This window comes from Perognathus longimembris, chromosome 20 (assembly GCF_023159225.1).
Source record: "Perognathus longimembris pacificus isolate PPM17 chromosome 20, ASM2315922v1, whole genome shotgun sequence".
In the NCBI taxonomy this organism is placed as follows: domain Eukaryota; kingdom Metazoa; phylum Chordata; class Mammalia; order Rodentia; family Heteromyidae; genus Perognathus; species Perognathus longimembris.
Genome location: NC_063180.1, coordinates 15,495,207 through 15,505,259, shown reverse-complemented (window position 1 = coordinate 15,505,259; position 10,053 = coordinate 15,495,207). Strand labels below are relative to the sequence as shown.

Here is a 10,053-nt window from a genome sequence, read left to right as displayed (position 1 = left end):
TTCGGGATGGAAGTACCTCGGAGCCCTCTGCATCGGAAGCATCACTTTCCCTCTCTTTCTTTGCTTTCCTTCCTCCGTTCATTCCTTTCTTTTCCTTTCTTCCCCTCCCCTCCTGTCCTTTGCTTTCTTTCTTTTTTGGTGCTGGTCCTAGGGCTGGAGCTCAGGCCCTGCGTGGGCACTGTCCCGGAGCTTTCTTTTAACTTTCTTTTCTCTTGGTTAGTGTTCTACCATTTGAGCCACAGCTCCACTTCTGGCTTTTTCTGGGTAATTAATTCGAGACAAAATCTATCCTATGGATTTTTCTGGCCAGGCTGGCTTGCCACTGTGATCCTCAGATATCAACCTCCAGAGTTGATGGGCTAACAGTTATGATCTCTCTCTCTCTCTCTCTCTCTCTCTCTTCTCCCTGTCCCCCTCACTCTATCTCAGGTTTTTGGTGGCCCAGGCTGGCCTCGAACTGAACTCGGGATCCCCTGCCCTCATCCTTACAGAATGCTGGAAATCACAGGTGTACACGGCCACGCCCAGCTTCTGCAGGTTGTCAGAATTTGATAGCCCTTTCCGAAAACCTCTTTTCTAGGAAAGTTTTACATTTTTACTCATTTATTTATTGTGAACATTGACTTGGTTATTACTGTTGTATTATAAAAATTTAGAACAACCCCTAATACAGTTTTAAAAAAAAAAAAGGAGGTACAAAAAGGCTTGGCTTGTTTTCGAAAGCGTGTTGTGTTTTAGCTGCAACCTCTACTGAGAAGGCCAAATGCAACAAAGGAGTCCCTTGGTGGGGGAGGGGACAGGTAACTGCGGGTCTGAGTAGGGAAGGGGGCGTGGCCTCTGGGGGCGTGGCCTCCCGAGCCCAGGCCTCCAGCTTCCAAGCTTGCTCCTAGCAAACTGTTTAACAGCCAGCCATTGGCCCTAGAGGACCAGGGTGTAGTTTTGGATGGGGCAGAGACTGGCACACTCCATAGCCCTAGCCCTCTCTTCTCTCCTAAACTAAGCACGTACTCACTTCTCAACTAAGACATTTTTTTGGTGCCGGTGCTGCAGGTTGAACTCAATGTCGGTGTTTGTCCCTGAGGTGTTCCCCTCAAAGCTGGTGCTCTACCCCTTAGGGCTTTCTGCTGATTCATTGGAGATGTGCCTCACAGGCTTTCTTTCCCAGGCTGGTTTCGAACTTTGACCCTTAGATCTCAAGCTCCCGATTACAGGTGTAACGCTACCGGCGCCTGCCTCAACCAAAAATTTTCCCAGTGACCTTGACCAGCTTGAAAAAAATCACAGGATCCCATTTTGCAGTCGAGAGAACAGAACTTGGCGTGGAAACGTCCTCGAGGGTATCCACTGTGTCCCTCGGACACAAAGCCCATCCCTAGGTTCCTGCAGGAGGGCAGCCCCTTCTCCCGCACTCTCGACGCCCCCATCGGATCCGCGTAACCCCAGCTTCGGACGTCAGCCAGCCAGGACGCTTCACGGCGCGGGTCTCCTCCAGGGGGAAGCTTTTCCGGACCCGCAGACCCAGGGCCGTCGGGGCAGGTCCTGGTCCCCCAAGCATCCGCTTCTGGAGAGGGAGATCTTGATTTTACTGCGTCCGGTGCCACAGTGGCTCCCACAGAGCTTAAGACATCAACACCACCCAGACCCTAGGTTCAGAGAGGGCGAGGGGGTCGCCCAGCCCGCCGCAGACCTCCCGGCAGCGGGGAGCAGGCGGAGGACTTTGGATAGACCCCACCGAGAATTCGAAGCCCGGGCGGGGCTGGGGGCGGAGCATCCGTGGGGGGCTCCGGGGACTAGGGAGAGGGCGTGGCCTCGGCGAGTGGGCGTGGTTATGAGGGCGGAGTCTCGCCGAGAAGGGCGGGGCTCCTATGCCGGGCTTGGAGCGAGGTTGGGGTGGAGGAGTGGGACTCCGGGACTGGAAGGCTAGACCTGGAGCCGGTTTAGGAGCTGAGCTTCAGAACCCCAAGACTTCACGGGAGGGGGCCTGGGCGTGGCCTCAGAGGGTGGAACTGGGCTCCAGGGCTTTTCGACTTGACCTGAGGCTGGGATGGAGGCCTCTGTGGGTTGAGCTGAGCTCCTTGGCGCCAAGACTTGGCCTGGGGCGGCGGATGGGGGCGTGGCCTCGTGGCTAGGGCGAGGCTCCCGGTTTTAGCCTGGGGCTGGTGTGGGCGTGGTCTTTCTGATGGGCGGGGCTACATGGCTCCCAGGCTTGGCCTCGGGCTGTGTGGGGCGTGGCCTCGTGAGTGGGGCGGGGCTTCGGGGCTCGCGGGCTGGGACTGGGGCGGGGCTGGGGGTGGGGGCCCGGGCGGGAGGGCGCCGGGCGGCCTCTCCGCCTCAGTCCGGCCCTCGGCGCCCGCGCTGCCAGCATGACCGACGCGCTGTCGCCGGCGGCTCCCCGGCGGCTGGAGAAGGAAGGCGACGACTACTTTCGGAAGGTGGGGTGACTTGGCGCGAAGGGCTTCTGCGGGGTTCCCACCTTCTCCTCCTCCGCAGGCTGCGGGCGGGCTGTGGAAGCGCGCGCCCCCGGGGGGTCGGCCGGGCCGCGCCGACAGGGCGGGGAAGGGAGCGCCCCGGGCCGGGAAGCTGGGGATGGCTGAGGTACAGGTGGCAGCCAGGTGCACGGGGCTCTCCCCCCCCCCACGCGGACAGTGGGCGTTCTGGAGAGGTTACTCCGGGTCGTCCTGCTTGTCCGGGATCCCGCCCGCGTGCTTCGAGAAAGGTCCAATAAATTCTTGGGGGTGTGGGGGGCGTTCGCTGGCGTCCACGGCCTGACGCTGTGCCCCCCCCTCCCATCCCAGCTTCCACCAGAGCGTGGGGATGGTGAGGAAACGACCGCCCCAAGACGGGTGGCGTTCTCTTAGTTGCTTTTTTCTAGGGGTTGGGGGAGCCCCTTGGTGGAAGGGGACCTCGAGTCCTGCGGTCCTCCCTTGTCCCAGGCCACCCATGAGGGCTCCGAGTGACGCACTCTCCTCCTTCTCACAGGGTCGGTGCCGGCTCTTATGCACTCTCAACACTACCCCCCTCCACAACACACACACACACACACACACTTTGGGGTGATACTCCCATAAAGAAACTCCCTTCCCCAGCCCGCTTCCCGTGGGGCGCTAGGATTGCCCCACAGGTGCCAGGGTTTGGAGACGATAACAGTGACACCTGCCACAGCTTCCTTCTTGCAGATTCCCAGGGAGTCTAAAAATAGCCTTGGGACCTTGGCTCTGGGGTCAGTGGGTGGGTTGTGAGATTTGTCGTTGATAGTTTTTAGAATAGATGTGATCACCCAACAGCTCAGTGTATACTTGTCAATAGGGAAGTGAAACTCCTTCTCTCAGAACAATCAATTCTTTTAATTGTTCAGAGCCTGGCCATCCGGGTTGTAAAATGCCCTTGGCGTCTTCCTCCTCCTTCCACTGTGACACTGACTACCTTGTTCCTTGGTTTACTGATAGGTAGGCTGGAGGAGAATCTGCAACAAGTTGGGGGGTGGGGGTGGAGACAAAAATTCTTTTTTGTTTAGCTGCTTTTAGCATAAAAAAAGCTGGTTTTGAAGTATATTTAAGTTCAAAGCTGCCATCATGGAATTACAGGATTATAACTTCTAATTATGTGTGGGGCTTGGGACAGAGGATCACAAGGCCTTGGGATTGGCAGAAAGAGGCTTGTCCATCCCAGGGCCCCAGGGCCCGACTGCCACCCCCACAAAATTGCTTTGCTGGGACTTCATAGCCTCTCTATAGACTACCATTTCTAGCAGGTGGCTTTGTGAATCTGTGGAAGCATTTGCCGGGGGGGGGGGGGGGGGTGCAAAGGAGAAGGAAAGTTAGGAAGGCATTTGGGGTGGGGGGTGTGCAAAGGAGAAGGAAAGTAAGGAAGGAAGAATCACCCCTTTGAAGATGCTGGTCCCAAGCCTTCCAGAACCAATTTCCCCAGGCTGTGAGTCCCAAGAGAGGATGACACTGGATGCATAGCTAGGTGGGTTTTTTTTGTCAGTACTGGAGCTTGAACTCAGAGCCTTGTGCTCTTATATGGCTTTTTTGTTTGCTCAAGACTGGTGGCTTTACCAGTTAAGCCACAGATCCACTTCTGCCTATTTATGTATGTATTTGCTGGTTAAGAGTTTCATGGACTTTTTGCCTTGGCTGGCTTTGAAACTGGATCCTCAGATCTCAGTCTCCTGAGTAGCTAGGATTATAGACATGAGCCATCAGTGGATGGATGGCTGGTGTTTTTGTTTTTAGGTGCAGTTTCTCTGGTAGTGAATGAATGCAAAATATCATGAATCACTACTTTTCAATTAGAAGCCTCTACTTAGCAAATGAGATCTAGGAACAAGTGTTGTGCTAAGTTTTATCAACCCAAAGATTGGTTTTGATATGACGGAAATAAAAGGTGTTGGTGTGGAATCTTATCCTGATGACGTGAATGAGCTTGACACAAGACAACTGGGTTTTATTTGAGGGAGGGAAGAGCTTTTTCATTGGAGGGAACAGCTTTGGCTAAAGGCTTGGGATTGTGGAGGTTTGCTCCCACCTGGCTATGCAGGCGGGAGTGAGTGAGAAAGAAGTTAAACATGGTAAGGAACCAGTTAGCTCTGGGAATCTAAGCATGTGAGGTTTGGATCAGAGAAAGATGTGTGTGTATGGTGTGTATAAATGTGGATGTATGTGTGTATGTATGCATGTGTGTGCCAGTACTGGGGTTGAATCAGGGCCTGGGTGCTCTCCCTTAGCATTATCTGCTCAAGGCTGGCACCCTACTACTTGAGCCACAACTCTTATTTTTTGGCTTTTTTTCTGATAGTTTATTGGAGATAAGTGTTTCATGGACTTTCCTCACTAGGCTGGCTTTCAATCTTGATTCTCAGACCTCACCTTCCTGAATAGCTAGCTGAATGGTCTGTAAATGTGGGGGTAGAGAAATGATGGGCATAGAGTAGGGCAGGGAGGAATTGGGAGGATTTGATGCCCTCTTAGTCCCTACAGGGTTTGCCCTTCTAACTGTAATACTGACTGCTGGTGACTTCAGGCAGTTTAAAACCTGGACATCCTATCCTTCAGGCAATGTCAGCATTGCCTGGGCTCCTGGTCTTTCCCACTAGTTGCATGCTTAACTCAAACCAGGGTCCAGCCTGAAGGCAGTATTCCCAGTCAGGAGGTTGGAATGACCGAAGCCTGGACAAAGGCTGAGTTTGGAGGAGTAGGAAGAATTGTTGGGATGGGATGGGAGGATGGGCAGGCACAGGTGGATTTTCCCCTGTTGAGGAAGATAGGAATACAGAAGAGAGAAGGCAAGCTGGTATGTGCCTGTGTATGTGCGTGTGTGTGCACGTGTGTGCATTTTGTTGGTACTGGGACTTGATCTCAAGGCCTGGGCACTTTCTCTTAGGTGTTTTAGGTGTTTTTCTTCCCACTGAAGGCTGGTGCTATACCACTTGAGCCATACCTCCACTTCTGGCTTTTTGCTAGCTAATTGAAGATAAGAGTTTCTAATTTCAATCCTCAGATCTCAGCTTTTATTTTATTTTATTTGCCAATCCTGGGGCTTGAACTCCAGGCCTGAGCATTGTCTCTGGCTTCTTTCTGCTCAAGGCTAGCACTCTACCACTTGAGCCATAGCACCACTTCCCGTTTTCCCGTTTATATGGTGCTTAGGAATCAAACCCAGGGCTTCTGTAGGCAAGTACTCTACCAGTAAGCTATATTCCCAGCCCAGACCTTAGCCTCTTGAATAGCTAAAGTTTACTGGTGTGAGCTACCTTACTAGTCTGACTTTGGTCAGTTTCTGAGACACCTTCACCCACATGGGCTTCAAGCATGCTAGGCAAGTACTCTACCACTGAGCTAGAGCTCCAGTGTTCCAACCCTGCAGAGCTAGGCCGGCCTCTTGTCCTCAATGTTTTGTCCAAATAGCTCAGGCTTGAAAAGTAGCCAGCTTGTTTGTCTTAACTCACTGAGCGAGGGAGAAATAGGGTAGTTCCACAGACCATGTTCTAACTGTGTTTTGTGTGATTTGAACACAAAATGAAACCTAATTGTCCAAAGTCCCTTATGCCAGCTGGCCCTAGACCCTAAGTTTACAAGCTAAAAGGAATGTGTGTGTGTGTGTGTGTGTGTGTGTGTGTGTGTGTGTGTGTGTGTGTGTAGGGGTGTCTTTATTTGAATCAAGGTCTTTTGGGGTTTTGTAGGACTTGACTATACAGAACTGAAGTATGAAAGAAATAGCTCCTGCTCCGATCTGAGTACCCTCCTCCAATCTTTTCCCCCCCATCCGGTTTTCTATTTACGTATTTGTCTTACAAATCTTAATCTCGTGGGGCTGGGAATATGGCCTAGTGGCAAGAGTGCTTGCCTCGTATACATGAGGCCCTGGGTTCGATTCTTCAGCACCACATATACAGAAAATGGCCAGAAGTGGTGCCGTGGTTCAAGTGGCAGAGTGCTAGCCCTGAGCAAAAAAGAAGCCAGGGACAGTGCTCAGGCCCTGAGTTCATGGCCTAGGACTGGCAAAAAAAAAAAAAAAAATTTTAATCTCCTTTCCCTGTCTTTTCCCTCTAAAAGGAGTCTGATATAAGAAAACTTTGTGGTTTATCACAGTTAATTATGCCTTACACTTTTCTGGCTTTTTGCTATATTTTTCTTTCTCAATTTTTTAAATGCATAAATAGGAAGATGTTTGTAGAGAGTACTGTACATTTATTTCTTCAAGGGAACAATTAGAGTCTGAACACTTCCCGTCCCCCATCCCATTTTTGAAGGTGTTGGTTTTGTCCTTTAGTTAAATGCAAGGCCATTATGCTTCCTAGAGGCTGTATCTCCAGAGCTGATCCTCTCTGGGGCTCCCCTGGGGCTGTAGTTCTAAATCCTCCCCCAGGAAAACCTGTTCTTGGCCTTGGAGAAACCCAGCTGGGTTAAAAAAAAACACAAAAAAAACAACTGTAGTGGAAGGGTTTTATAGTTTATAGAAGGAGATTGTCAGTACAAAGTACACCATTGTCCCTTGTTATCTCTTTGCCCCTTCATCCTTAGGGAACACAAATGTCCTGAAATGAATTTAGCTCCCCATTGTTTTTAGTCAAGAACTGGAGAATTTATTTGTTGTTCTCACAAATGGATTGGCTGGACTGGGCCTCAAGGTTCATTGTCTCCTGGTTTATTGCCTCTGTTTACTCTGTTCTTTTGGGAGGCTCCAGCAGAGAATGAAAGAGGAAAATTCCTCTCTTCTCCCCTCCCTTGCCCTCTCTTTTATCCCGCCCACTTCTCTTGTCCTCCTCCTTTGTCCCCCTCCCTTTTCCCTTCTCTTCCCTCCTCCTCTTCCTCCTTCCCCTCTTCTTCCTCCACCCCCACACCTTCTCTTCCTCCACTCTTCTCTTCCCCCTTCCCCTCTCTTTTTTTCTTTTTGAACCCAGAATTTCCTCCTAGTTCCTTCGTCCTGTGAATTTATTTTCATTTATTTCCTTTTCTCTCCTTCCTTCTTTCCCTCCTTTCCTTTCTTCTTCCTTCTTTCCTTTTTTTTTTTTGTGTGTGTGTGTGTGTGTGTGTGTGTGTGTGTGTGTGTGTGTGATACTGTGGTTTAAACTCAGGGCCTAGGAATATATATATATATATATATATATATATATATATATATCCCTTAGCTTTTCACATAAGGCTAGTGCTCTACCACTGGAGACACAGCTCCACTTCCAGCTTTTTGGTCATTTACTGGAGATAAGAGTCGTACAAACTTTGCTGTTCAGTCTGGCATTGTGCTACGTACAATCCTCAGATCTCAGCCTTCTGAGTAGCTGGATGACAGGCGTGAGCCGCCAACACCTGGCTAGGGGTTTAATTTCATGCTAGATTCCATGTGAGTTGTGTATGAACACAACTTTGTGTGGAGGTTGTACAGCCCTGTGAGCTGTACTGGGGGCTATTTGGACATTAGAGCCTCGGTCCTTTTCCAGGTGAGGAGAGTTGCAAGTGCTGGTTGTGATCCTATCCCCACCCCCTGCCCCTGCCCCTGCCCCTGGATACCTCACCAGGTTGTAAGCTATGCTCCAAAAGGCCAAGCAGGACTCAGGCTGACCGTGGCCTTGGGGAGGGTCCAGCTGTACTGGTGCATACTAATCCCCAACACATCTCCTGTTATGGGATTTCTGCCAAGAGGAGTCCCCTGGCAGAAACAGAATTTTCAGGGTGACTCAGAGGAGAATCAGTTTGATGAGCTGTAACACTGTAAATGTCCCTTGTTTCCTGGGGCTGTTTGGACACTGGCCAAGACACCTGATGTTACTGGGCTTTAGCCCGATCCACACTTCCTCCTTTTGGCACAGATACTGGAGACTCTGGACACAAAGGTTGCCAATGTACAGTGGGGCTGCAGGTGTGCCTCAGCCAGAAGTGGAGGTGGCTTCGGAGGGGACCCAGAAAGGGGATGATTGATGTGTCTCTGGCTTTCCAAGGAGACTCACAGAGTGCGGCAAGGGCCATAAATCTTTGGGAAACTACCAGGTTTCAATTTTGCTTGTAAGAAGAGAAAATGTCAGGTGATCCAAACCACCTCAGATGTAGCTTAGTTTTTCTTCCCTGTTGTTTGCATTGCACGAGTAACATAGTGGTGATGAAAAAGGTAACCCCGGAAATGTATAAGCTCAAGGTCATGGTCAAATACCATCCTCTACCCCACCCCACATAGACATGCTATTAGTTTAAATGGGGAGTACATCTAGTCTGCTAGGATAAGCAGGTCATTGGCTGGGTCTGTAAACATGTGTGGATGTGTGCATATATACATATATGAATATAAACACACATGTAGTGTGTGTGTGGTACTGGAACTTGAACTCAGAGCTCCTCATTTATTTAGCTTTTTTGCCCAAGTGGCACTTTACTAGTTGAGTCACAGCTCCACTTTGGGTTGCCGCCCCCCTCTCCCCCCAGTCCTGGGGATTGAACTCGAGATCTGGTTCCTAAGCTTTTGTGCTCAAGGCTAGTATCCTACCATTTTCGACCCACAGCTCCACTATCACTTTTTGTGGTTAATTGGAGGTAAGAGTCCTGGGCTACCTTTGAACCATAATCCTCAAATTTCAGCCTCCCAAGTAGCCAGGATTATAGACCCCAGCCACCGGTGCCTGGTTCTCATTTCCTTTTCCCAAGGCTGTGGCGTTCTACCAGTTGAGTCATAGCTTAACTTCTGGCTTTTGCTAGTTAATTGGAGATAAGAGTCTCTTACAGATAGATTTGTCTGCTTGGGCTAGCTTGGAGCCATAATCCTCAGACCTCAGCCTCCTGAGTAGTTGGGATTACAGGCATGAACCACCAGTGCCCAGAGTGTAAATCTATTTGAATCAAGTTCATTTTGGTGATTTCTGGTGTAATGGGAGGCACAGTTATTCAGCCTGGTGAAAAGTGACGGTGACTGACACGTGGTGGTTGTCTATACTTCTATCTACAACTTGCTGGTGGGAGCCTGTAGTTTAAAGCTTATGGCTGAGGGTTGATCTGTGTGTGGAGATGGACTGAAATGCTGGAAGGAGGCAAGAAGAGCTAGAATCCCTGCATGGAACCTGCCTCAAATGTTATCAGTGCAAGGAGATATGTGTGTGGATTGTAGGGACATTGCAGGGTGTGTGTGTGTGTGTGTGTGTGTGTGTGTGTGTGTGTGTGTGTGTGTGTGTGTGTGCTATTACTGGGGCTTGAACTCAGGGCCTGGATGTTGTCCCTTAGTATTTGTATTTAAGGCTGGTGCTCTACCATATGAGCCACAGCTCCATTTGCTGATTTTTGGTTAATTGGAGATAAGAGTCTCAGGGGCTTTCCTGCCAGTGATCCTCCATATACTCTCTTGAGCAGCTAGGATTACAGACAAGAGCCACCACACCCTGCTCATTTTTGTGCTATTTGGTTGACAGCCCAAGGTAACTCGTAAACAACTCTGGTTCCAGTGTTCTAGAGTTGAGTTAGGGATTGCAAAACCAGGAAGAAGTAAGAAAAACGGAAAAATATCTTTTACTGCAGGAGCAACTAAAAACACTAGTTAAGCTGGGTAAGATGGCACACTACTGCAATCTTACTT

The 10,053-nt window shown here is 50.1% G+C and overlaps 1 protein-coding gene across 2 annotated transcripts in view; it reads left to right on the top strand.

The window, feature by feature from the left end:
* Positions 1-445: 445 nt before the first annotated feature.
* The window catches only part of Rhpn2 (rhophilin Rho GTPase binding protein 2), a 44,533-nt gene continuing 34,925 nt past the window's right edge, over positions 446-10,053 (top strand). Inside the window, exon 1 of one of the 2 annotated variants that reach the window (XM_048368770.1) lies at positions 446-537. In XM_048368770.1, coding sequence (XP_048224727.1) covers positions 493-537 — 45 coding nt within the window. In that variant the 5' untranslated portion in view covers positions 446-492. Of the gene's footprint in view, positions 538-2,301; positions 2,433-10,053 lie in introns of those variants that run through there. The other variant, XM_048368769.1, reaches the window with a different exon arrangement.